We start from the raw sequence: 27,798 nt of genomic DNA, 5'->3' as shown, positions 1-27,798 counted from the left end.
TATTCGAAATCTGCTATTCAATCTTTTAAAATATTGATTTTACTATCCAGATTTTTAATTAATTTGATTTGGGTTGGTTTCGTTAACTGACTCAAATCAAATAATTTGAAAGATTAGATAGTAAAATTAAAAATTTGAAATATTTGATAGCTAAATTAAAATAGTTCATCATTTAGGTAATCTCTGAATATTTTTATCTAAATTAATAATTAAAAAAAGCGCTTGTTTCTACAGTTGCAAATAGCAATATTTTTATCGAGCCGTAGAAAGGCAAATGGGCCATGTTAGTACCAGGCCAGCCCAAATAGAAAGCAAGCTTGGATTTGGTGAAATGGTCCACTAATTTTACATTTTTTTTAAAAAAAAAACGCTATATAGTTTGAAATCCAACCACTGAGTTATATAGTTTGTAAAATATTGTGAAATTTATTATGTTTTTTTTTGAAAAAAAGGGTTTGAATTAGAAAGATAACTGAATTTTCTAGTACAATTTCAAGCACTTCTATTTTCTTTTTCTCTGATACGTGGGACACGTATTCTCACACGGATTTAAACAGTCCAGATTAATTAAAACTACTGCTACTAACAATTAGGTACAAAATTTAGCATCCGAATTACTTCAAAAAAAAAAAAAAAGAAGCAACAACAACAACAACAACAGTACTGACACAAACAACACCAGGTCAAACGATCACGGTTTCTACATTGCCATGACGTGAATCAGCGGATGTTGAGTAAGAAGGATACACCAGATTCTGGTGGATCAACGCCGCCAACGCCGAACCGATCAACGGCCCGACCCAGTAGACTGCATGGTTCTTGAAGTCCCCGCTGATGATCGCCGGACCGAAGGACCGGGCTGGGTTCATGGACCCGCCCGTCAGCGAACCGGTCGCAAGCACGCACGCCGCCGCCACGAGCCCCACCGCCAGAGGCCCCATTGCCGCCGCCGTGCACGGCCCCCTCTTACCGCCGCCCCTCGGATCACAGGCCACATGCACCGTGTACACCAGCACAAACGTTGTCGCGCTTTCCAGAATTGCCCCTCCGAACCCGGTCATTTCCGTTGCTATCCTGGTGGTCGGAATTGCCTATTACAGAGGAATATGCAGGGCACTTTAGTACGTTCAAAAATATGTTCTGAGACTCTCAACTGTTTAACACATTCTTAATTTGTTAATTTCTTTTTTTCCGGATCGAATAATCTTAGTCAATCATGCACAAGTTATCGTGGAAAAGTAGTTTAATTTACTAAATTTTTGCCGACCTGGCCGGCGGAGGCAACGCGGAGGAGGAGGCACGCGAGGGTGGAGCCGAGCAACTGCGACAGCGAGTACAACATAGCAGCAGGGACGCTGATGTGGCCGCCGAGGGTGAAGGCGAAGGTGACGGCGGGGTTTATGTGGCCACCGGAGACATCCGCGGCGATGTACACGGCAACAAACAATGCAAAGCCCTGAGCGACGGCGGTGGCGACAAGAGACGACGCCTCCGACGTGACGTCCGGAGTGAGCATCCCTGAAAAGTACAAAATAGTAATGCAAACTAAACTGGCGTATAATCAGAACGAGTGATGGATATATAGAGTTCAGCGGATTGCTAACGTGCGGAGATGGCGGAGCCCACGGCGGCGAAGACGAAGAGGAAGGTGGAGATGAACTCGGCGAGATAGGAGCGGAGGGAGGGAGACGAAAAGCACTGCTGGAAGTGAGTTCGGAGGTTAGAAGCCATTTCATTCGAAGAAGCACTTTGGCCGAAGTTGAGATGGATGGACGAGTCGAGGCCAAAAAGAGAGAGAAAGGATCGCTGCAGAAGTGAGAAAGAGAACAGTGAGAAGCAGAGAGTGGTTGGTTGAAAGTTTTAAAAAGGAGTTTTGGCGGAAAGCCACGGAATCGGTGAAACGGCGTCGGGATGGTTACTGGCAGTTACCAAGTTCACACAATCTGACGGGGAAAACTTAATTGTGTGAACTTAGTGCACTGCACTGCAAAAATCTAAACTTTCAAATTTGGAATCAAATTTGTAAAATGTATCCGTAATATATTCAAAATTTTATATATATCTTAAAATTATAAATTTAAATACAGTGTTATTTTGGGCTTGTTACGTGAACCGAACCAAAAATTGGTCGCTCTCTTATATTTCTTTCTCGAATCTGTACCGTTTTAGTCATTTTGTCATGACTGCCATCTGAATATTTCGTTACTAATTTAGTTTTTTTTTCTTATTGATAATATATGTTCAAATTTTTTTCATTCATTTAATTTCCTTTTTTTTTCTATGTTTATTCTTTTTTGTTATGAAAAGAAAAGTGATTACTCTGGTCTATTGCAAAAACAGTGGTTTCTACTATAATCAAGGGAAATTTTACTTTCATCGCAAAAATTCCAATTTTTTTTTACTTTCATTTCATTTTTGATAGATATAATTACAATTATTTAAATCTTAAAATAATTTATTAAAAATCTATCCAAAATTCTATAAACGATTATGCATAGTTACACAGAATGCTAATGTTATAAAAATAAAATAAAGTTACAAAAAAAAATCAAGATTAACAAACAACTAGGCCGCCTAATAACCCGGCCCGTTCCGGCCCATAAGGAGCTGCCACCGAACCACCTTCCAAACCCCGACGAAAAAACCCCCAATCCCCGCCCCACCAGTCCACCACCCTCCGCTTCCCCTCGTCGTCTCTCTCATCTCCTCTCAAAAAACCCTCTTCAAAAGCTTAGCGCGAACAAGGTTAAGAGGATCGGAGTTCACGAAGAGGAACTCTCGAATTGGTGGAGATCGTGATGAGTACTTGATGCTATCAACTTTTTGTTGATTTGATGTAAAATTTTGATCAATTAGTGTTCGGACAATCTGATTTGATACAGTTTTAGTATAACATTGCGATCACGGTGAAGAAGATCGGTATTCACAAAGAGGCTCTCGAAAAGGTAGAGATTGTGAGCAGGTACTCGGCCTTTTGATCTAGTGTTTTCAACTTTTTGTTGATTTGATGTAGGTTTTTATCAATTACTGTTTGAACGCGCTAGATTTGTTACAGATTTGATAAAATCGTGTTTTCTCTCTGTTAGGATGATGAAATTTGTGTTGCTATGTTCTAACCTTTAATTTTCATTGCATATTCATCTACAGTAAACACTTGTATTGGAAACGAGAGGCACTAAGTTGCAGGTTCCTCCCATTTTCTTTTGATGATTTTGGCAAATTGAATATTTAAAGTTAATCTCTTCAATAGAATACTTTATCAGCCAATGGGGAGTAATTTCATTTGACAAATTCTTGTACATCCACTCGTGTTGTGTTGACCCTTCATGAGAGGGACGAGATACTTTCTAACAGTCAATATTTTTTTGGATTTTTGTTGAAAAGATGATTATTACTTGTGTAGTTTGTGATGAATGAAGAACTTGCATTATGTGCCCCTTTGAGCAAGATAATTCGCATTATCTGCTTTTTAAACAACATAATTCAGATAATTAAGAGCTCACTTCTATTGTGAAACATTCGCCGTGTATCTTGCCTACTGCTCAATAATTGCTGGCGTGTTAGACGTGCATCTTTTAACTGCAAAATGACATTGTTAATCCATTATCCATATGATATTGCGCCAATTTATGTAATTAAAAAGTTTATGTGTGTACCTGTTCATCAGTCTTATTCAGTAACTTATTTACTTTCCCCCCCCCCTCTGTTTGATTCATATCTTTATTCTTCGCCTTCTGTTATTTTTGTGGCATGATATTTTGATGGACATAACTAAATGATTTATAGCATATGAGAGTAATTTGTGGAAGTAGCTAAACAACTACCTTTAAAATGATGCAGTTTTAGACCAGTAGATTGGTTCTTCCTCTACTAGGATCAGTGAATGAGGACACTGAATATAGGCTCAGATTTAACAGATTGGATGCTAAAGTGATACACCTTCTTCTCCACTGCATCATGATTCTTCAGCAAAACTTTCCAAAGGCATTTAATGGGTTTACAATTGAGTTTGATCATCCTTGCATTTTTTTAAATGCGAAAAAAGCAAAACTTTGGAAAGAGGCGATCCAGTTCTTCCTCTTTTAACATTCAACTTCTTTCTCCCTTTTTTGACTTAATTATTTTATCTTGCATTTTCACCATTCTCTTCCTCTTCTTTCCTTCTCTTTTATTTACCGCTACTGTTGAAAATTGCTGCAGTTATCAGAATAACTGTTTCACCTTTTCCTTTATTGTCGTTACGTACCACTCAGGCAATTCCATTTTTGCAATTTACTGCAGACATCTCGTAACATTGCCACGAGTCTACATCTTTATGCTTCTCGTGAAAAAGTATATATGCGATGTTGTCATCTTTCTCAAATGGCACAAAGTTAAGATCTAACAACACTGTTTTCCCTTGAGATTCGAAGCAGTTTCCTGCACCAAGATCTGGGAAATCTGACTTTTGAATCCTAATTCTAGCTAATGGAATTACTTAATAGCTAGTTCTATCTAAACATTTTGCTATTTAGATGTTATTTTGGGCTTATTTCTTACCTCTAATTTGCATTGAAAATATTCAGCATTAATTGGATTTTGAGTTTATTTCTTAAAAACTGTTGCTGAAGTGTTGTTATTACGGTTGTCATCTTTACTATATTGTTTTCCTTCATGCTTAACATTTAGCAAATGATAAGTAATAATAATTCTTGAGGAAAACTACAATACTTAATAAATACGCATATCTGTAGTGTCACAATGGATCCAGGTATGCAGCAACTCCAGCAAACTCTAGTTGAGATTGAAACCGAAGCGGAAGAACTTCTTTTGGCAAAGCATCAGGTTAAAGAAGTTCCCATATTCCGCTTATCCATGTTAGACTTGGTCCTAAATATGTCTAATTTTATTTGATTTTGTTGGGATAAAACAGTTGGTCGAAAATGATAGGCTGAGAAACAGTAACCGGGAAGCATTAACTGCTCTAAGGAAGAATGCTCGAACAACTAAAAGCAGTGTCCCATCCCCTTTTGAGGCAATAATGAAAGGAATTGAGGGAACCAAATCAAAGGCTTTGGTGCAGGAGATATGTCCAACATGTGGAGATTATGATTCAACGGAGAATACATGGATGATGTTTCCCGGGTCTGATATTTTTATCCGCGTGCCGTTTCATGCTGCACATACCATATTAGAGAAAGGTACTTGCTTCCCTGTTCATACATACATTTATTATCAGTTTTCTTCTTTTATTATTTACTCGAGTCAATTAACATTTTGATTGTGGGTTGTCTCTCTCTTTCGTTTGAACTTTAAAAGCATCATCTTACCGAATAACATTTTTTATGATGCTACTATAGTTATATACTCTTTTATGACGTAGACCAAGAACGACTGGACTACGACACGAAGAAACTACAGAGTTATGTGAAGGAAAAGTCGTTCTCAATCTCGGAAAGAGGAGCCCTTGCCGATAGAGTAAGTCCTAGCATCTTGAGGTCCCTCGTCGCCTTAACAGACAAACCTAAGTAGGTATCTGATTCTCCGGCTTAAAATGTCTTCTGGCATCTTGAGGTCCCTCGTCGCCTTAACAGACAAACCTAAGTAGGTACGTACCTGATTCTCCGGCTCAAAATGTCTTCTGTTGTGTATTCAACCTTCAACCTATTGAGACCTAACTTCTTAAAATGCCATTAAGCTTTGGTTTCCTCGAGTTCCTGTAGACGATTTGTATGGGTGGTTCCTTTGTCAATACTGCTGAGAAACTGCTCATTATTATTATTATTATTATTATTATTTTGTCTTTTTGTATTGTGAGTGATACTTATCGGGCCCCCATTTATAGAGGGCCGAGTTGGGCCACGCCCAAACCCTCTCTTTTTCTCTTCCTTTTCTCGATGAAATGCCCCCCCCCCCCCCCCAACTCGGCCCCTTTCATGCAGGCGGTAATGCCTCACACAAGTTAAGAGGTATGGGAACTTGAAGCCGAAAATGATTAATTATTTTGTACGATATAAAACCGCTGGAAATATTATTGTAACCGTGAAATCTGAAATACTAGTTTAGTCGGAGTATATTATTTGATTAAAGAATTTGATAGAGAATAGCGGCGCAAACTGAGAGTTAATTTGAAAGGGAAAAGAACAAAATTGTGCCACGCGGGAATTATTCCTTTTCTTTAATTGATATTTTTTGAATTTTGAATTTTTTTCTTTTTACTTTTGTAATTAGTTAAAATTATTTTTTAAAATTAAAAGTTATGAATGTTTATTGTTGATTGTTCAAATTTTATTCGCTAAATAATAATCAAAATTATTATATTTAATTCAATAATTTTTTAATTCAGTTTATAAAGATTATTCAATTTTATTATATAATAAACTGAAAGTTGATGAAGTGCTAATTTTTTTAAAAAAAAACTTAAAATTCAGGGGGCATTTCAGAACAGCCTATAGGTGAGGAAACCTCTCTACATTTTTAGCTTTTTTTTTTTCTTGAAAAAAAAAAAAAAAACACTCTCGCATCTAAGTCACCAAATCCTTTCTCGTGCAGAGTACCGTTATTTTACTTGTATGAATAATCAAAATCTTCTAATCTTAATCTAATCCGAAGAGTTACGTGCATTGCATCACACGGGGGGCTACATAATCGGACGGCTGGAAAGGCGTGATGGTACGTGCTGTGAGATCATCACCCTAAATGTAGCAACGTGTAAAGTACTCATTTGCTGAAAAGGCTGAGTGATTGTACAGCGAGCAACAGCCAACTAACTGAAGCAAACAGCCAAAGGAATAAAATAATACACTTACAAGCTCCCCTATATTAACACGTTTCTCCTTTGTACGTAGATACGATTACTTTATTCCAGCTTTATCCTTTTCTAACTCCAAAATTTTCTCAAAATGCCTGTATTTCCTCCCAAAACATGATTAAATTACTCTTTTCTTATAGTTCTAATTATTATGATTCAACCGAAAAGTTTATTTTATATAACAATGAACCGCCTGTTTCAACTTGTTGGCTGTTATACTGTTCAATAAAGTATATATATATATATAATATATTATATATATAGAGAGAGAGAGAGAGAGAGAGAGAGAGATGAGAGAGTTGAGCTGGAATACTATCGGTAGCAAACGGCTCCGTTGCCATCCGTTTTGTTTTCGATGAATGGAGCCTCCAAATTGACGATCGCACCGTTGAAATGATCTTATACACTTGAAGTGTCCTAGAAATCAAATTTCATACTTTTTCGATATTGTTTTCTTGTCCATCAAGTGGGCGTAAAAATGAATGGCTGAAAATGAATATTATCTAAAAAGTGATGATAGAAATTTTGTAATTATGATCGAGAGTATAGATCTTATTCTAAATAGTTTAAAGAATTTTCTAATCAAAATTCAATTGATTTGGATAGCTTTACACCGTTAAACGAGAAAAACCCTCATATCAACCATTAAAATTACTAATTTTGAAATCCTTTGATCATTAGGTAAATGATATCGAAAAGATTTGAAATTTGATTTCTAGATACTTCAAGTGATATAGATCATGTTCAACGGTGCCGATCGTCGATTTGAAAGCTCCATCATTGAAAATAAATGGGTGGCAATGGAGCCCGTTTGCTACCGATAGCATTCCAGCTCAACTCTCTCTCTCTCTCTCTCTCTCTATATATATATATATATAATAATTTGATCACTACAGTTGTTAACAATATTTTACCCGTTTTACTAATAGGTTTTTTTTTTATTCGATGAATAAAAAGTTTGAAACGGGATGTTTGTGTTTAGAATGTCAGAATCTTGTTTCAAAAATTTCACTCTTAGCATAACTTTTAGGGTGCGTTTGGTTCGCACTATCTTTTAAAGATTCCTAGTAATCCAATGGGAATAAAAAAATATGACGGTATTTGGCTAAACGTACTAAGTAATCCAATTGGTAATATTGGATTCACTTGGGAATAAGATTCATCCCAAAGTACTAATCTCATTCCCTTGAGGGAGGGTGGATATCCTCATATTAATGGATTTAAGTAATCATAATATGTCTAATATCTTTCTTTCTTCCTACCCGCTGGCTAATTGATATTATTTTTCTTTATACTCTAACCTTATATCTCTCTCTAAACTTATTTTTCTCTCTAAAATTCAACTTTTTTTTCTCTCTCTAAACTAAGCTTTCTCTCTCTCTCTCTTTCTAAAATTTCAACTCTCTCACTCCCTCTAATTTCGACTATATTTTTCTTTCTATTTTTTTAATTATGCTCTCTCTCTCTAACTTATACTCATCTCCTTTTTTTCTAAAAAGATGTTGAAACTATTGGTAACATTATCTAAAATTAATTAAATAAATAAATTAATTAATTGTATATTTTTTGTAATATTAAATAATATGGCTAATTAATATTACCGTGCGAACCAAACACAGGAATTCCACATTCTTAGTAATAGGATGAATAGGAATAAGATTCTCGGATATCTTTTATTCCTAGTAATCTTTCATAATGCGAACCAAACGCACCCTTAGCATCTTGTTAATTAAAAATGGCCGCGGACAAAAGTAAAATTTTTTTACTACTAAGCATGTATTAAATCCTTAATTCACAGATATAATATTTGATCAGTATCACTATCTGATTAACTTTTTAATTTCAAAATTCTACTAACCAAAAGGGTAAACTTCAAATACTACTCCTATGGTTTCGCACTTTCTCACTTTTAATATCCTGTGATTTAAAATGTATCAATTTAATACTCTGTGAACCGTGGTTTCAATTTTCTCTTTTCGCCGGCCCCTCCGCAGCCTTTTCGTTAAATCATATACAAAAAGTTTTAGATAACCCATATTAGTTTATGGAATATTCACTTTAATACCTTTAATTTTAATTTTGTCACTGATTTAACAAAAAAATAAAAAAAGAAAATAACAAAAATAATAATAAAATTACGTGGCGCAAAAATGATACACTTTAAATTATATAGGGTATTAGAATGAGAAAGTACGAAACTGTGGAAACAAATCAAACTGAAAAGTGGGGATTTATAATTTTATTAAAGATTTATTAAATGCCATAAGTAACCCAATTTGGGCATCCGACTTAATTAAAAATCCCTTGGTCGCCCCCGTAATTTCGTACAAGTCCGGGGTGGTAAGTACGCGGCCATATCAAGGCGGGAAACGAGGAAGGTGCATACAAGCTTCCTCGTGTCAGGGACTCAGGGCTGCACAGGCCCTCTATCCCCTCAGTGTCGTCGCAAGTATCCGATGGCAAGGCACCAATATGTACGCACCGCCACATCAACCCCCACAGCCAAACAGGATCGGACGGCCCGCGTTCGTCCTCTTCCTTAATCGGACGGCCGTGATCCGATCTGCGTCGACTCTTCACGGGACTAGTCGGGAGAGTGAGTGGGAGGACCATAACACTATTTTGTCCGCGAGTGTCGACCGAGGTAATTAAGAATGTGTCTCTCGCGGCAGAATAACTGGGAATGAATCGTAACTTTATTCCCATTTTGTTCGGTAAAGTTCGCAGCGGGTGCAGTCGCTGCACGGTAAAATTTTCGCTTATTTAAAGAGTTGTCATTCTACGAGTCCGGCGTTAAAGAAAGAAAGAAAGAGCGAGATACATATAAATGACGTCGCGAATGAACTTGTGAATTCAAGGGGATCGAGAAATTAGATAAGGCTGAGATATATATATATATATATATATAGAGAGAGAGAGAGAGAGAGAGAGAGAGAGAGAGAGAGAGAGAGAGAGAGAAGTATATATAAAGAGAGATTTTAAATAATTAAGAAAGATGATGATGGATTACGAATGGGGGAACCCGGCGAGCGCGGCGGCGGCGATGCTGCTCTTCGGCGAGGAATCGGGCGCCGACACGGGGCAGGATCAGCGGGCGGTGTTCGACCACTACGGCGTGCACGGGCTCAACACGATCGGCATCAGCGACTACTTCCCGCAGCCGCCGCAGCCGCTGACGGCGGCGGCGCTCTTCTCGCCGTCGTCGTCGTCGTCGTCCTCCTGCCACCCGCGGTACGGGCTGGCGCTGCCGCCGGCGCCCACCCGGATCGGGCTGAACCTCGGGGTGCGCACCTACTTCTCGTCGGCGTCCCCCGAGGACGAGCTGGCTGCTGCCGCGGGGAACCCGCCGCGCGCCTGCCGCCGCCGGACGCGCACCGCCCGCTGCCAGGCCGAGGGATGCGGCGCCGACCTCACCCACGCCAAGCACTACCACCGCCGCCACAAGGTCTGCGAGTTCCACTCCAAAGCATCCATCGTCATCACTGCCGGCCTCTCCCAACGCTTCTGCCAGCAATGCAGCAGGTATACAATCATTCCTGCATGCATGTTAACACGTCCGCCAGCTTCTAGTCTCGTACATATATTGTCAGATGTATCTTTAAATCAAAATATATATACATATATACATATTTGTTGTTGTTAGTTTAGCGTCTGCTTCGTCGACGTGCTTCAGATCGACGTGTTTAAGGTTACATACATATACATATATGTATATATGTTCTTCTGACATGTTCTATGTATGTTCCGAAATGGCGGTGAATGCGAATGCAGGTTTCATGTGCTGGCGGAGTTCGACCAAGGGAAGCGGAGCTGCCGGAAGCGGCTGGCCGATCACAACCGTCGGCGGAGGAAGTCTCAGGACCTATCGACGGCTCCGATCAGCTCCCAGGCTAATAACAACGCACCCAATATTGCAAACACAAACAGCAGCGGCAGCAGCGGCATAACAACTTCCCACTCTCCGGCGAAACCAGAGACCGCTCTATTCAACAACAACAACAATAACAATAATAATAGTAGTACTAATAATAATAATGATATTAATAACGATAACAACAACAACGACGACGACGACGATGACGGCGGCCAAATTAACAATCGAAACAGCGCGTTCTCGGCGTTCATCGGGTGCAACCCGGAGGGGGATTCGAGCGCGAGCCACGTGTCATCCACGCTGGCCCCCCCGGTGGCGCAGGTGGCGCTGGGGCTGGGACGCAGCAGCGGCATCGTCACGCCGGTCGCGAATGCGATAATGGGTTTGTCGGCGACGTCGTCGACTGGGACGACATCGCCGACTAGCATGTCGTTCTTGCCGCACCTCGGCGAGCAGAGGTTTTCGAGCTGGGTGGCACCAACAAGGGCGGCTGAAGATGATAGCTGTATTAGAGGGATCTACCAGAGCAAGTAGTTAGATTAACTACTACTACTACTACTACTACTACTACTACTACTACTTTTTGTGGCTTTAGTTTAATTTAGTGTGTTCCTTAGCAGCTTTTTTGTGTTTGTCTATTTATTTTCTTCCGTAATAAGAGTTTTGTCTCAAGATTTGGATGTTTTGAGCTTCTTATTAAGTTTTAAAATCTAGTGTTTGTTGTTAATTAACCATGCACTATCATGAAGTGTGCGAGGAGAAAGGTGATGGTACCAGTAGTTGGAGGAGTTGATATCATCGTGTTATCATCGTGTTGTGTGATTGTGTACGTATGTGTGTACGTTGATGAGAGTATGATCGCTTCCGGGGTCTCCGGTGATCTTGTGAAATAGCATCTTCTAGGTTGCTGAGCCGGACTTGGACTCTTTAATTTTCTGAGTGCACCATTTTCCAAGGGTAAAATGTTTTTTTTTTATTATTATTATTTTAAGGGAAAATGCTTTAGATACCCACATATATAGCTGCTCCTATTATTTCATGTCCTAGCTTGCTGGTCTTCATTGAATAGGTTAATTTGTGCATTACAAACTAGTATGCTAGTGTCTGTAAAAATAAATATTTAAGATTTTTACACCCACATCCCCTAATACTGTATCTACATCATATTATCAGAAAATATTATTTATTTGAATAATGCTGGACCTACAACTCAGAAAGGATTGTAATTTTACAGCTTTATTATTTATTAGTCTCGTCACTTTTTTCTTTTTTTAAGCTTCGTTTGGAATTGCGGAAAAATTGCATTATGTGCGGTGAGAAAGAACGTTAAAAAATATCCTGTTTATTTTCGTACGTACTATTACGTTCCGCATATCGCGATGAGTCGGTTACGATATATTTTCTGCGGTCCTATCGGAAAACGTAGAAGTATATATATCTCTATATGTTTTTTCCTTAGCTCCATTTTATCTAATAGCGTTAGATAGATTTCAATACAAAACTAAGCCTTAATGCTAAACCCGGGAAACAAGTTTCTTGAATCTTAGAGCGGAGAATTACAATCCTTATATTAAGGATTGTAATTACGAACCTTGAATTAAAGGTTGAAATTCTACCACTCTTTTTAGGTTATAGACTTTGTGTTTCTCTATTTATAATTCAGGTTTTTATGCTTGTTTTCAAAAATGCAAACATTACTAAATACACAAGCATCAACTTGGAAAAATTTGCTGTCCAAACCACCCACTAAATGTCATGTCTAAAACTGATTAACTAATAGTATTTACGAGCATTTTTGAATTCCACGAGGCATAATTTTTTTTTTGTTATGAATAAAACTTCTAGAAATTAAAAGGTAATAAATAAATTATAAGCAAAGTCGTAATTTAAAAACTATTTGGCTGCAAGTAGTTGTGAATAAACTGCAATCCTAAGTACATTGGGATTAAAATCTGATGTTTAGTTTGATACAATTGAATCTAATAGATACAGCTAAAACTGCACGAGAAGACTCAAACTATGTTAGTTGAAAAGAGTAACTAAAAAAAAAATGGTAAGCATATCTCCCTATTCATCTTTTTTTAAATCAAAAATATTTTTTCTGTATTGAAAGTAAATTAATGATTAAACTTTATAAATGGCACTTCTCAACTGTATGAATAAAATAATCTATTTGTAGTTGTAATACTTACCACTGTATCAAACTAAACAAAATAGATGCAGTTTATATATTCTCAAATTTCTAACTACATGCATCTGGAGTTATGCGGCAATTATAATTAAATGCAACCAAATTTCCCTTATACAAATCATGTGATGATATGGTTCCAGGTCTTAGCTTTTATCCGCTCGCGAGAGTGCGCGCATCGTTGCAAATTATTGACAAGCCTCAAGAAGCTTCCTTTGTGCCGGTACATAGCAATAAGATAATCACAAAAAGAGAACAGCTTAATTTATTCTTTGCATGCCCCTCGACATTCCCAGCACGCGCGCGCATTGATCCGCTGAGCAGCAAAACGACAGAGACGCATAATGTTATCAAATAATTAGGTAAGGTATGCATTTGGGAGGGCCTTGTATATGAGCATCCAGAGAGAAAGCTTATTAAAAATGGTTCGATGTAGTGATTAATGTTATATACAAATTAGTTTAGCGTTAGAATTTAAGTTTCTTTATGTGCATTTTAAAGAAAAAATCTATGATAATTTCTTAGTAGGATTATGAGAGATTTAATACAGTATAAGAAACTTAAAGATACTTTAAAGAGAGAGAGAGAGAGAGAGAGAGAGAGAGAGAGAGAGAGAGAGGGGACTGCACCAAAAAACAAAAAGGTGCAGGCGAAGGGCTGATCTATATATATTAGAAGCACAGCGGAGATATGTTGATTAGAAAGCTGAATTAATAAAACAATGGTCAATAAAAGAATCTATATGTTAGTTTCGGACCTTCAATCATGTAGTTTAGGGAGGGCAAAAGGCATATATATTATTATATAATATTAAACGGCCAACTTTTCCAGACGTTTCTATCATTTATTAGGTGGGACATTAATTCAGGGATCGTATGCTGCATACAACATGCCAACTTAAGTTCAATGTATACTTTGAAATTAGTGCATCCGCATCTAGTCTAGTAAAGAACGTTCTGCCACAATATCTTTTTTTTTTTAAAAAAAAAAATAATGTAGTAGAAAATAACAGGCGAGATTCAGAACCTTAAGCAAAATCTCCTGACTAAGTACTAAAATGGATAATCCTATAACAGCACCATAAGATCCAGCTACAACAGATCCAAACAAACGAGCACTTTCACAGAGCCACAAATGTTCAAGCTCTACCGAAAAAAGCATCCAATGGAGGCGAAATATAATTATAGCAAACACATTTATCAAGCGAGCGCAGAGAAACAAATGTTAAGCTTCGGCAGCGATCAAAACGACGAGCAATGAAATGCCGCACAAATCAGTGTATAGAAGTAGAATATAGCTAACCAATATATTCACAAAGTAGTGTCGAATGAAGGTCCAAGAGAATGTCAAATTGATCAACAAATACAGCACAAAATATTCGTAAACCAATTCAATTTAAAAAAATAACGGGCTGCTAAATAAGTAGGTAGAGGGCAGGGGCTTCATACCACATGAGCATCCTCCCAGGACTTCCAAATATCAGAGCAATCCTCTTCGCCGTCTTTGGCCCTGCTCCTTCGTGGAATGGCTCCAAAAGAAGGGTTCGGCACCTGCATGAGGTCCAGCGTCACGTGTGCCCCTGCCCCCTGGAGGTGGTCCCAGCCATCAGCAAGCCGCGGGAATTGCGACACGACTTGGTTCTGTTGTGGCCAATGGGGAAACGCGATGTGGTTTGTAGGACCTTGGTTGGGCAAGTCGCTTCGGTTGGATAACAGCTGTCGTGACAGTAAGGCGGCGCGGTTCTCTTCTATGAGTTCGCGAAGGGCAGCGCTGGACCGAGAAGAGAGGTCAGATGGTGAAACCCAAGGCAAGGAAGCAGCCTTGGATGACAGAAGAGAGAGAGCACGAGCTGGTGAGTTTGATGCGTGAGAGAACCTCGGACCCATAATCGTGCCTTCTGCAGCAAAATCGAATACAAGAAAGGTAAAAACTAAAATAGGTAAGTAACCCTGATGGATCAATTACGAAAAGAGTTCAGCCCACACACTATAGTAAGAACAAAAATCCAGCTTGAACACTCATCTTAAACCGTCAACCGCAGTTCAAAGAAATATTTTGAAAAGAAGAAAACGAACCCAAGATGCATGGATAAAAATACACCCTTAATAAACATTGTTTGTCTAACTACCATAATAATAACTAACAACAAAAATAATTCACTGTGATGAAGGCGTGGAGAGGTTGTGTCGCTTCTGAAACACACCTTAGTAACATGAAATGACATGAATGAAAGGTAGCCATAGCATATTTATAGCCATGACAAAGTGACTCTTTTAAGTATTATGTTATAAAAAGTACTATAAAACACCAAACCACCTCCCCAGCTGCAGAGGACCCGCACATTGCTGGCAAGTCAACTTGCTGATTAAATTTTACAATAGATGCCATGATAACACAACAAAAGAATCCTGTTTCTCTCATTGTATTCTGGTTGTCATATGAAGTAGCTGTTATCATAACTAATTATCTCTGAAACCTAATATTTTGCCACTGAAGACAACTAATATGTTGTGCAATCTAAATAAAAGAGTTAAAGAGGTGTGATAGCAATTCATATAATTGATATCTATAAGCAAGTTCAATGAACTCTATACCTGGTTGACCGCAAGATGGATTTGTCAGCTTAAATCCACCGACCACAAATAGTTATGATTGACAGAACTTCAGGCCTGATTGAGAGCATGATAACTTATCTGGCGTACCTTCTCTGGTTTACTCTAGTTCCTTGTCAGTTAATTTAGAGACAAGAAAAATTTGTCTAAAACTTAGACAGAGAAAATGTAATTCTACTTTTTAAGGATATTGTAAATCATTTCACAGGTGAAATGCACTAAATTCGAAAATGGCGATTATTAATATGATGAGAAGAGCTTAAAGTCAATATTTTATGCTCTAACTTGTTCTGACAGCCAAGATGGTCCTACAGGTACTAGGGTTGACTAGTTTCTGTAACAAGCAAGAAAAAAAAAAAAAAAGGGACCAAATAGATCGCCGTGAAATTAACTATGTAATAGGTAGGATTGAATTATCTTGCATGCCGAGCATAAGATCATCAGGTCCCACATCTAAAATCAAAAGATCTTTGTGCAGACCACCCTTCTTCCTTGAGAGTCAGCATGCCGTTGGATAAGGCTATCTTCTAAAGAGGTAACTAACTGTACCAAATGTCTACGAAGAAGCTTCAATTGACAGAATTTACTAAGTTTCAATACATTTCGCAAGAAGTAAATACAAGTTGCACTTCATCATCCTTAACCCGCTTAGAAGTCCTTTTGGCAGGTCATAATCCATCTCTTTTTAGAAAGTGTTAGTTAACAAACACTATACACCATCACTTTTGCCTGATGCTAAAAAGTAAATGAGGAAAAAATGAAATTGAACGCTAATGCCTATCTCTTTGACATGTTAGGTAGTGTCTGCAGTCGAGTTGACTCGAATTAATTCTTCAATAGTTAAGCCAGAGAATAGACAATACTAGAGTACAAAGTTAGGAAAATGATAGGACTTTGAGGAGATTGACACAGAATGAAAGCGACGGAACCCAACTAGGTAGGTAGTTTCGACAAGAAAGAAAATTGGCAAGATTTCATGTTATAGTGTGATACTGTTGCTCAAGCTGCATCCAATAATCAATGAACTGATGCTTGTAATGGAGATTATTTACACAAGAAACAACAATGCTATGCATGGTAACGTGCGAAATTATGCAGGTTAATAAAAGATATATGCATTGCAGAAGAATGGTTAGATACCCGTAGTGCTGAAAAAGAAAGAAAGATAAGGAGCGCAAAATCAGTAGTCATCAGATCAAGCATAACAGAAAAAACAGATGGAAACCACAACATGTGCTTCCTACTAATTGGCAAATAAAATTTAAACACGGAAACAACTAAAATTAGAGCTGTAAGAGAGTTCTTTTAAAATCTCAAAAAAAAAAAAGAAAAGAAAGAAAAAAGAGAGAGAGAGAGAGATGGAAATCGCTCGATGCTAGAACCAAGCTCGTATTCTTCACCTATTAATTTTCCAAGTAAGCTAAGATATGGTTCGACATTTTGTAGAGAATAGAACAGAGTATGATCCCTAATCATCAATGATCCATATATCCAATTGATGCAACAGACACATAATGCCACACTATCCAATTTTCATCTTTTTAATTAGTGCAAATTTGAATTGTATTTTCACCAGATGTATTAAATTACAACACCCGTTCAGTAATTAATGCTAAATCTCAGATCAATCTTTCCATCAGAAATGATGAGATTTTTGAGATTTAATTTCTGTGGAGCCATTGCGATCCCATCGTTGCCTCCGTAAGAACCCTAACCAACAAGGGCGACGGTGGCGGGCTTGACGGAGACACCCAATTAACCAGTTATTAATTTTTTTAAAAAAATCTTGTGCTTTAAATAATAAATTATTTAATTTATTTTTTTAATCTTGTGCTTTAAATAATAAATCTTTCTCGCACCAAACGCTAACCCTAATTTATTTTAGGAACCATTAAAATACGACCCCACTACACCTGTTCCCTCGCCTTTTCTCTCAGCCACAGCACCTAAAACCTTTATGTCACATCACCACCCCCCTGTTTCCCGCAATCAAACCTCCATATTTTATTTCTCAGATAAAGAATATCTCATGCTACTCCTTTTTCCGCGGCTTTGCTTACTAACTAATCCACGCTAGTTATTATAATTATAATTTACGCTTGATATGACGTTTTCAGCTATTAATAACTCAAAAAAGTTATAAAGATTCAAATTCAAAATTTTAAAACGGAGAGGTTTAAAAGGAGAAAAGGGGAACCTATAGAGTGAGAGGAAGGGTTTCTGATGAGGGAATCGTGGGTGTTGCTCTTTCTCCGGCGCTCGTTGTGCCCTGCGAGCCTCCTCCTACAACTCCGCTTCGCGTCGTCGAACTCAGAGATCACATGGAACCTGCCCCAAAACACATATTCGATTCAAAAAATAAAAAAAAATCGAAGTATTTATTGAAGAAAAAGAACTAAAATGAGAGAGAGAGAGAGAGAGAGAGAGAGAAGTAGAAAATCTTGAGGCTAAGATGGACCTGCTACATTGTTGGCAAAACCTCTGCTCGGCGCCGAGGACGATGACTTTGGGGGCCTTGGCGTGCACGTCGCACACCTTGTGGCGCTTGTGGTAATCCTTGGCGTCCACCAACGACTTATCACAACCCTCCACCTGGCACCTCGGAAACGGCGTCCCCGCCGCCGCCGCCGCCGCCGCCGCCTTTTCCCGCTTTCCGGCCGCCGCGGAAGCGCCGCCGCAAAGCCTCTCCTCCTCGTAGTAGTGCCTCTTCCCGAGCTTCAGGCACGTGAGGTGGTGGCTGCGGAAGCTGCGGTGCGCGCACTGCGAGATCTCCGCGGCGTGGTCCCCGCCCTCGAGCGGGACCCCCGCGCGGTCGGGGAAAGCTGAGCGGGACGCGGACGCGGACGCGGACGCGGCGATCTCGAGGCCCTGCGCGTTGTAGCACGCGGGGAAATTTGCTGCTACGGCGGCGGAAGTCCAGTTCCCCAGTTCCCAGGAACCCCCCCAGGAGGAACCTCCGTGCCCGCTTTTCCCACCTCCGCCTCCGCTTTCCATTTCCGGTAACTGAGTTACCGCACTATAATAACACTACTACTACTACTACTACTACTACTACTACTATCCTTTATTCCTTTCTCCTCCCCAGTCCCCAACCCCCCACCCCCTCCCACTCCTTTACTATTCCCTCCTCAGTATACGATAACAATAATAATGACCAAATCGATCGGTCTCCCAAAAGGAGGGACGAGACCAACAGTGCCCGCTCGCTGCTGCTGCTGCTGCTGCGACCGCTACAGCAATACTCCACAGGATTGGGGTGGGGTGGGGTGGGGTGGGGAGGATATAGAGAGTGCGTTTCCCTTCTTTTAATTGTATGTATGTATATGATAATAATATAATGATAATATATAATATAGAGAACGAAAAGGGTGTCACGTGCAGGGGAACTGTAGGGGCCGGCACAGCGCACGTGCCCGGGACGAGGTGGGCCCGGACACGTGGATCGAGGGAATTGAGTGGTTCAATCGCAAGGGGGACTGGGAGGGGGGAAAGGGTTGAAAAGACGGGTGGGGAAGGAAAGGGTGGTAATTAAACGCGGGGCTCTGACGAAAGGTTAGAGCCAATACCGTGCCGCACGGCTCAGTGCGGGATTTAATTCCGCCATTGTTTTTGTTTTTGCTGATAATGATTGTGGGACCGTTACTTGCATATCAAACATGTTCTATTCTATGTTAGGAAAAAAGAAAAAGAATTTCTCTTCTACAAAAATCAGTTATTTTAGCTTTGAAAACTCGTTTAATTTACATTACAGGTCGTGATCTGACATTTCAAAAGTTGAATTAGATTGTGTAAACCCTGTCGGTTACTTATAATGAGCCACTTGATAACCTGATTTTTTTTTTGTTACTCTTCTTCATAATTTTTACCCAAAAAACTAAATTCAAACACTCCGCTTTTGTTAAGTTTATTTCTCTTTAATATTTTTTATTTTTTTTAAGAGATAGATAGCATATTATTCGTTTCGTTTATTTTATTTAAAAATAAATTTAATTAGCTGAAAATATAAATCAACTATGATTAAAACTTGAAATTTCGGGTACCAACCATTAAGCTTTTCGTTTATTTTTCTTTAATGTTAAACATAAACATATAAAGATATATTCGTGTGTTCATTGCTTCTGTAGATATTTTTATGTATCAGTTAAAATTTTTTATAAAAGTGGGATCGTGTTTGACTCACGAATAACCAATTTCGTGGATATTAGAGAGCATAGCTAAGAACAAGGATTTATGATTCAAAATTTAAAAGCAAAATGTCGTGCCATTTTAATTTCCGTGGGCAATGATAGTTGCTCTGTAACATAATATACATTTTTGGTTGATGATAATTACATGAAAAGAAAAACCTGCCTCTCAAAAAAAAAATAATTACATGAAAAAAATATATGTATATAAAGAAGATGACCCTATCTCTTTCTTAGAGTCCAGCCTCATAAATCAACTTTTTAATCACCTTATTTTCACATCACTGTTATCACTAGTATAATTTTAGGATATTTTATTTCTTGGGTTTTTAGTGACTGAAATTTGTTAAGAAAAATATAATATTCCAAATTATTATGCCATTGATTGAAACGATTACTGTTACACTGTCAATTTATATTTTGAATTTTGGATGATAATATATACCTTGATGGTTTTTCTGTGTCTTTTTGAATATTGCTATGTGGTGAATACTATATACCAATATACCAATATATAGGACCACATAGCAATATTCAAAAAGACACAGAAAAATATAATATTCCAAATTATTATGCCATTGATTGAAACGATTACTGTTACACTGTCAATTTATATTTTGAATTTTGGATGATAATATATACCTTGATGGTTTTTCTGTGTCTTTTTGAATATTGCTATGTGGTCCTATATATTGGTATATTGGTATATAGTATTCATAACATGAAGATCTTTTGGTTGATTTATATACAAAATTTAAATAGTCATATTAAGTTGTCAACATATTATTCACACTTTTTTGTAACTCTTATTTTGTTAGGACTTAGAAATAAAATAAATAATTTATATTAAAAATGCTCTAAGCTTTTACGAAAATATTTGCTAATACCATATTGTATGATGTTTCGCATTGCATATATAAACCAATGAAAATAGCTTTTGCGAAAATATTTTCTAACACCACACTATACGATATTTCGAACTACATATAAATAAATGGAAATACCTAACATTATATATACTAATGCATCAACAATCCCTGAAAAATCGACCGTCCTTAGAGCAAGTGGCAAAGAACTTAGTGGTTGGTATCTAAGACCTAAGTTCAAATCCTAGTTAATTCACATTTCTAACTAAGTTTATTTTTAAATAAAATAAACGAAGCGGGTAGCGTGCGACCTATCTCTAAAAAAAAAAAAAAAAATCAATCCCTAAGCATCCGTTTGATTCGGGGTTAAGGGATGGAATAATTTCTTAACTCCGAAATTATTTTTAAACACTCAATCTGGGCGGTGAAATTAGCTAACCCCACTTGTGCGCAAAAGGAAAAATGCTTTGGGTAACTAAGAAATAATTTTGCTCGTACTAGTGTTAATCTGTCGGACAAAAGTGACACTGCTGAACTCTATAAATAAACTCCAGTTTTTGTCCGAACAGTTTAAAGGTTGGATTTCAGACAATTACAAAACTGTGCTGAGATTTTTTCAGGACACTTTAGCTGGCCTCATTGAACCTTTTACGGATATCAACGTATTAACAGTTCTCAACAATCGCATGCTGAAAATATATATCAGTAGTTTTTACCAAATGAGTAATGTTACAAATTTCAGATAACATTATCTTTATAGATACTGACTATTCCTAGCGCAAGTAGTAAAAAATTTAGTAGTTGGTGTCTGAGGTTCAATGTTCGAATCCTAATTAATTCATATTTTCAGTTAAGTTTATTTTTTAAAAAATAAACAAAACAGGTAGCATGCTATTTTTCTCTAAAAAAATATTATTTTTATACACTATTAATATGTTATCACATATTCTATTCAAATTTTTAATTGATTAATTCGCATGCTTTAAAAATGTTGGATAAAACTTGGGAACAGATTAATAGTAATCATAAATAATTATACAGCTAAAATATACCGTTCTTATTTGAACTATGGATTGTTTTGACTTTGCCATCCAATTTTAAAATTTTAATTTTACTATAAAATTTTTTATTTGATTTAGTCAACGATGCTTTGTTTTCAAATTTAAATTAATTATTCATTTTAACGAGTTTATAGCTGCGTGAATTATGTTAAGTGTATTATCTAAATCTGTAGGGATAAATGATACATTTAAATTTTAAAAGTGAAAAGCTATTAACCAATTCAGATTAAATAAATGAAAAGATTGAGTAATAAAATTAAAATTTTGAAAGATTGAATAATCAAGTTAAAATCTTTTATAATTAATTTATTTTCTATACATTTTTATTTAATTATTTTAGAAAATAGTCACCTAAAAAATTAATACAGTAAAAAAAATCAGAATTAATTTTAATATACACGTAACCATTCATAGCATGATAGCTATATGATAAAATAAGTTAAATGAGAGCCAAATTCAGAAATTTTTTTAGTATGAACAAGATTTGAGACTCCATCGGATATATGTATTTTTTTTTCTTGAAGAGAGAAAGGTAATATGCTATCTGATTCATTTATTTTTTAAAAAATAAATTTACTTAAAAACATAAACTAATAAAATATTAAATTTAAATATTAAATGTTACATATTAATGCTTTTGTTACTTGCGTAAGAGATAGTCGGTCATCCGATACAATATTTTTTTTAGATAAAGATAGCATACTATCTGTCTCGTTTATTTATTTTAAAAATAAATTTAACTAAAAAATATGAATCAATTAAAATTTAAATTTAAAACTAAGAATACCGATCATCAAATTTTTCGTCACTCGCGCCATGAGAAGTCTATTCATCTGATACAATGTTATGCAACAAATTGATACAGTAATAAAGAGGAGGCACATTTGCGGACCCAAAGTATTTTCCGTAACAAAATCCGTGTCATTGGGATTCCAGCCGGCAATAGTAAACAGTCTGACAGCACGGCAAAGATATTGTCACCGGAATCCTTGTGATTCGACAACTGTGCAGTCAGCACACCATCAAATGCGGCAGCAAACTTTTTACAACCCATCTGCGCAAAATTTTTTGTACACAAAATTTATTCGGTCGCTAATGTTTCGAATAATTAAGTTGCATCGTTTTCATATAAGACAGTGTGGATTAATTTCGCTAAAATTTAACAACTGAATCAATCCCGTGTATGAAAATTTCTATGTACAAGATTATAGACAATTTGAAACCCTCGAATGCTCCGTGAGGAAGCTCGGCAAATACAGGTTACCACAGATTAAAGAAGAAAAAAAAATTTTATAATAATAATGGTGTTACGAGTGCAAACGGTATACTAATTTATTAAAAATTTTACACTCAATTCATTTGAAGGCTATTTTCTACTGAGTATTAATATTAAGAATATTATTTTTAAAAAGTTTAAGCTATAGAAGAAAACTAATTGTTCTATATAATTTGTCAGAGAAAGAAGTTTTAAGTTTTATTTAATTTTTTTTATTTAATTTAAGTGCATGTCTTTTAGCCTATCATGAGCCCGTATGTGAGGAATAGTGCTGAACATAAATATTAAAATTGTTATTCTCTCACAACTTAAGCGATTGAAAAAAATCGGTTCTTTTATAAAATCTAACATTATCTACTTGCTAGTTTTATTCTTGTTTTAATACTAGAGACCAAAAAGAAATTTATCAACCTTGAAATAATTGAAGTGTAAATCTTATACCCTATCCAAGGATGTAAAAATGTACTGAGAGTGACCCCACCGTTTCAAACTGGAACAATATTTATTTTTGATATTTCTAATTTAAAGTTTATTTTTTAATTATTAAATTAAAAAACATTTTATTCTATTGTTTATATAAATAACATGGGCCCAAGTGCTTCCGCTGCTAAGTTTGGGGATTCGAATAGGAATGGGCTTCATATTACAACTAGGCCTAATTTTGGGCCCAGATCACAAATCGGATCGTGTCTGGAGTGATATATTCAAATCCGAAAACTTTACGGGTCGGGTTTGGCCTTCCGCAGCTGAATTTTACTATCAGGGAGAATGAGGTAGCATCCTTTGTGGAGAGTACTATTATAGTTTTTTTATAATATTATTTTTATATATTGTTGATATATTAATTGTATAATATGTAAGTTTTCATTTGTTGGTGCGCTCGCTCTAAGATTCTATTTTGGTGCTGAAATGACTTATCCGGTAGTATCTCATTCAATAATAAGAGAATTTTTGGTACTATTGAAAATTAGGAGTGAGATCAAATATCTATAATGAAATGCGATTTTTAATATTCAAAGTTAATTTTTTTGAAATAAAATAAATTATTCCGTAGATAAAATATGCTATTCTACGAAAACATAAATGTCGAGACTTTTCAAGAATCAAAAATTAAACTTCTATTTTTCAATCACAAAAAAAAAAATTCACACTAAATACGTTATTATCGAATAACTTATTCCATTACCCAAACACAACTTAAAACTGTTATATGAAATTATCGATACATTAATAATTTATAAGTTTAGTATTTGAGAATCTAAATCAGTCTCCTTCCTTCTAGGACCTGAACTATTCAAATCTTGATGTTGCTCATCGAATGCATCATTTACTTTGCTCTGACATTCCCCACAGTCAGATCATTAAATTCAACATTAATGATGTTGTTTTAAAATTTGTGCATTTTATGTAATACAATACATTTTGAATTTGACATTCTTGTTCCAGAAACGGACTGTCCCTAACGCAAGTGGCAAAGAACTTAATGATTGATATCCAAGATCCCAATTTTGAATCTTATTTGATTCACATTTTCAGCTAATTTTATTTTTAAATAAAATAAACTATTCGTATTAATATATCAACAAACTAACAAAAAAAACTTGTTGATTATTATCCGAGATCTCAAATTCGAATTCTAATTAATTCATATTTCTAATTAAATTTATTTTATTTATTTTTAAATAAAATAAACGTTCGTATAACATAATACCCTCTCTCTCTCTCTCTCTCTCTCTCTCTCTCTCAAAAAAGAAAAAAAAAAGAAAAAAGAAAACTAACAAAAAGGTTGGTTAGTCTTGCACGCCAAACTTATTAACTGCCCCCTATACCTGATCCACAAAGTGAGCTCATGCAATCATTGAGCGTAACAAACTTAGCGGTCCCCAATCCCCAGCCGTTGGATCCGCCACGTGTAAAGCAAATGAGACCCTACTCCGAACTTTGGTCACGGTAGCCCAACGTCCGTTTGGCCGGACGCAAAAGAATAGTCAAAGTTGAAAGCAAGCCAAGTTGCAGGTCATTTCAGTTGGGTCGATTAATTACTAAATAAAGTAACAGGATTATTATTATTTATTATTCTTAATAATAATATATGTTAATAAGCTTACTATTCTTACTGCCACGTGTGCGATCCTGGTGGTGGTAATGTTCTAATCCGATGTTAATTGTACACCTGGACTCTTTTTTATCCACAAGCTACTTATCAATTGGATGTATATTTAAATATATTTGTGCTATCCATCAATATATACATCAGTGGCAAAAATTGAACTAATGCTGCTATCTCGGTTCTTCCTCACTTTTTTTTAGTTATTTGTGGAGATATTAAGACTTAGTCGATCATTTAGCATCTAGTAATATCGGTTTAGCAAATCAGAGGTGTTGGAGGTTATGACGTACGGATGCATGGTAGGATTTGGGGAATAAGAGGATGCAATTCAATCATCAAACTGGCTCACAAAAACATATTATAGTAACGGATATGCATCGGATTATAGACGAGGTCCTACCTATCGTATAGGAGGAGCCTCTCTGATATTCGGTTTTGAAATAATTTTACAGTATTCAAAGAGAAGATATTAAAGGAAAAAAATTAAGTATGTTGGATCCAATGAGGATGCCGAGCTACACAGAGTAGGCCACCACCGAGACAATGAGAGGGAGATAATCTCAATTGGCGCTGTCGTGCCCGGTCTCTCCTGCAAGTGATTGGCAAGGACTCGAGGAGCAGCTAATACCAAATAAGCCGTCAATGGGCCCGTGCGGTCTGCGTCGACGACTGCGATTGCAACTTGGCCTAATCCATTAAATTTCAGCAATATAGTTAGCGAAATTAGAAATAGAGTTTTTTAGGAGGACGCCACTATTAGATAAAAAATAAATAAACCCTCGACAATAAAATATTATTTAAAATAATAAAATAAGTTTGCAATTTGATTGATGCTGTGTGGACCATGCAGATGCAGGCAACGACTTGTCCAATTTGGAACATACAAAATGGTCGCGATCTCAGCTCTAGTGCCTCTGTGCCTGGGATTGTTAGTTATACGTTGGTGGCCAACCGCTGAATCATCATCCTCTCCCGTGGAATCAGGTTGCTTGGTATCTTCCTATATATCCCCCACTCCCAAACCCCAAAACCCAACCAACCAAAATAATAATAATAATAATAATAATATACTAACATAAATAAACACAAAAAGAAAAAAGAAAAAGAAAAAATTTCCCTGTTTTATTCCGACAAGAATAACAATAAAATCCTAGTACACCTCGTTCTCTTCCGACTTATCCCAAACGCCCCGCGGTTTCCGCTTTGAATTATGCTCCTCTCTATTCGCCCTTCTCTATTCGCTATTCTCCTGCCCCTCCTCCTTTCCCGCCACCTTCCAACCGCCGCCTCACGACCCGCCCCACCATCCGACACGTGGCGCTCTTCCGATCGCTTCATGGACGCGGAGCGCGGGACCCACGTCGCCGGTTTATCCGACCTGAAGCGCTACTTCTCCCGGTTCGGCTACCTCCCCGAACCCGACCCCGACGCGAACCCGACCGACGCGTTCGACGATCGGCTCGAGACGGCGGTCTCGCTCTACCAAACCCGGCTCGGCCTCCGGGTCACCGGGAAGCTCGACGCTGCCACCCTCGCCGAGATCACGACACCGCGATGCGGCGTCCCCGACAACGCCACCTTGGCCCCGAGCCGGGCCCACTCGGTCGGCCGGTTCGCGTTCTTCCCGGGCGAGCCGCGGTGGGCCCGGTCCGGTCCAATTGTGTTAACCTATGCTGTCTCTCCAACTGCCACTATACACTACTTGCCGCGCGGAACGGTGGAAGCAGTTTTCGACCTCGCGTTCGCTCGGTGGGCACAGGCGATCCCCGTGCAATTCACAAAAACCGCGAACTACGAATCGGCGGATGTTAAGATAGGCTTTTATTCGGGCGATCACGGCGATGGGGAGCCCTTCGACGGAGTGTTGGGCGTGCTGGCGCATGCGTTCTCGCCCGAGAGCGGGCGCCTCCACCTCGACGCTGCGGAGACGTGGGCGGTGGACTTCAGAAGAGAGCGGTCGGCGGTGGCCGTGGATTTGGAATCGGTAGCGACGCACGAGATCGGGCACGTGCTCGGGCTCGCTCACTCGGCGGTGAAAAACTCGGTTATGTACCCAAGCCTGAGTCCGAGGACGAAGAAGGCGGATTTAAGGGCCGACGACGTCGAAGGGGTGCAGGCGCTTTACGGGTCCAATCCGGATTTTAGTTTCAGCTCGCTCATCGAGTCCGACACTACGGACTCCGGCTCGGCGGCTGCTAGGAGAGGTGGTGGAGTGAGAAGTAGTTGTATGGGATTTTTGCTTGTGTTGGTGCTAGTTATTGTGATTTAGTTTTATTTTTTTAATTTATTTTTTATCTATTCGGAGAAAATGAAAAGATATTCTATGAACTTCTCTTTTATTTTTAAAATTTTATTTTTTAAGAAATCGGATAGAAAATGATGTAAGAATTATGTAAATTTGTAATGTAAGGAATTGAGGGAGATGGAGTTTGCGGTGTAACCGCTCCTTCAAATATTGTAAATGTAGTTTTTTTTTGTTTTCACCATAATTAAGTAGTGCATGCGCTTTATTTTTCTACGTAGGGTCAAAGGGATTATAAAGAAGTAAGGTAGCAACTCGTGCATTTTTAGTTTTCTCTTTAATAATTTAAGTTTATCTTAGCCATTGATTAATCTTTAATTTATGTTATTTATTTTAGTTATTTTTTATTTTTTACTTCCTATTACTTTATTTAAGATGGGTTAGGTAGGTGCCTATGAAAGCACCGTCCACTGATTTTGCTTTTGCTTTTTGGGGTCTTCGGATCAGCGTTAAGATTTCAATAAATCGAAGAGTTCTTTTTTTTTTAAAATTTTTATAACCAAGTTTCATCTCGGCGTCATATCTAATTTGAAGT

The 27,798-nt window shown here is 37.5% G+C and overlaps 5 protein-coding genes across 6 annotated transcripts; 3 read left to right on the top strand and 2 right to left on the bottom strand.

Moving 5' to 3' along the window:
- LOC109708179 (probable aquaporin TIP5-1) lies at positions 555-1,961 on the bottom strand. The gene is made up of 3 exons (XM_020229809.1): positions 1,605-1,961; positions 1,268-1,518; positions 555-1,091 (listed from the first exon to the last, which is right to left on the bottom strand). The coding sequence occupies exons 1-3, from the start codon at positions 1,729-1,731 to the stop codon at positions 684-686; spliced, it is 786 nt and encodes a 261-aa protein (XP_020085398.1). The 5' UTR covers positions 1,732-1,961; the 3' UTR covers positions 555-683.
- Positions 2,810-5,786, top strand: LOC109708307 (the record flags this gene model as incomplete). The annotated part of the gene is given in 4 exon segments (XM_020230001.1): positions 2,810-2,962; positions 4,734-4,824; positions 4,913-5,180; positions 5,363-5,786. Coding segments are annotated over 3 exon segments (501 nt in total). The 3' UTR covers positions 5,512-5,786.
- LOC109708104 (squamosa promoter-binding-like protein 8) lies at positions 9,723-11,299 on the top strand. The gene is made up of 2 exons (XM_020229701.1): positions 9,723-10,312; positions 10,562-11,299. The coding sequence occupies exons 1-2, from the start codon at positions 9,786-9,788 to the stop codon at positions 11,196-11,198; spliced, it is 1,164 nt and encodes a 387-aa protein (XP_020085290.1). The 5' UTR covers positions 9,723-9,785; the 3' UTR covers positions 11,199-11,299.
- LOC109707308 (squamosa promoter-binding-like protein 7) lies at positions 14,129-18,758 on the bottom strand. Its single transcript, XM_020228477.1, has 3 exons — positions 17,923-18,758; positions 17,662-17,792; positions 14,129-14,749 (listed from the first exon to the last, which is right to left on the bottom strand). Exons 1-3 carry the CDS (start codon positions 18,456-18,458, stop codon positions 14,295-14,297), a joined length of 1,122 nt encoding a protein of 373 aa, XP_020084066.1. The 5' UTR covers positions 18,459-18,758; the 3' UTR covers positions 14,129-14,294.
- On the top strand, positions 26,042-27,479 carry LOC109707222 (metalloendoproteinase 1-MMP-like). Of its 2 annotated transcripts, XM_020228357.1 has the most exons (2): positions 26,042-26,542; positions 26,603-27,479. In XM_020228357.1, exons 1-2 carry the CDS (start codon positions 26,172-26,174, stop codon positions 27,228-27,230), a joined length of 999 nt encoding a protein of 332 aa, XP_020083946.1. In that variant the 5' UTR covers positions 26,042-26,171; the 3' UTR covers positions 27,231-27,479. The 2 variants fall into 2 exon arrangements, with proteins under 2 accessions (XP_020083946.1, XP_020083945.1); XM_020228356.1 differs by having other exon boundaries at positions 26,042-27,479.

The sequence above is a fragment of the Ananas comosus genome, linkage group 3 (genome assembly GCF_001540865.1).
Source record: "Ananas comosus cultivar F153 linkage group 3, ASM154086v1, whole genome shotgun sequence".
Classification (NCBI taxonomy): domain Eukaryota; kingdom Viridiplantae; phylum Streptophyta; class Magnoliopsida; order Poales; family Bromeliaceae; genus Ananas; species Ananas comosus.
The sequence above is the reverse complement of the archived record's forward strand: the minus strand, read 5'-3'. Positions and strand labels throughout refer to the sequence as shown.

Bases quoted from the DNA above. Each gene is read 5' to 3' on its own strand.
- LOC109708104 (XM_020229701.1), top strand. From the start codon at position 9,786: ATGATGATGGATTACGAATGGGGGAACCCGGCGAGCGCGGCGGCGGCG. The intron at 10,313-10,561 runs GTATACAATCAT...ATGCGAATGCAG, and splicing joins TTCTGCCAGCAATGCAGCAG to GTTTCATGTGCTGGCGGAGT.
- LOC109707222 (XM_020228356.1), top strand. From the start codon at position 26,172: ATGCTCCTCTCTATTCGCCCTTCTCTATTCGCTATTCTCCTGCCCCTC.
- LOC109707308 (XM_020228477.1), bottom strand. From the start codon at position 18,458: ATGGAAAGCGGAGGCGGAGGTGGGAAAAGCGGGCACGGAGGTTCCTCC. The intron at 17,793-17,922 runs GTCCATCTTAGC...GTTTTGGGGCAG, and splicing joins TTTTGCCAACAATGTAGCAG to GTTCCATGTGATCTCTGAGT. The intron at 14,750-17,661 runs GTTCCCCTTTTC...ATTTTGCTGCAG, and splicing joins CCCTTCCTCTCACTCTATAG to AAGGCACGATTATGGGTCCG.
- LOC109708179 (XM_020229809.1), bottom strand. From the start codon at position 1,731: ATGGCTTCTAACCTCCGAACTCACTTCCAGCAGTGCTTTTCGTCTCCC. The intron at 1,519-1,604 runs GTTAGCAATCCG...TGTACTTTTCAG, and splicing joins GGGCTCCGCCATCTCCGCAC to GGATGCTCACTCCGGACGTC. The intron at 1,092-1,267 runs GTCGGCAAAAAT...CCTCTGTAATAG, and splicing joins GCGTTGCCTCCGCCGGCCAG to GCAATTCCGACCACCAGGAT.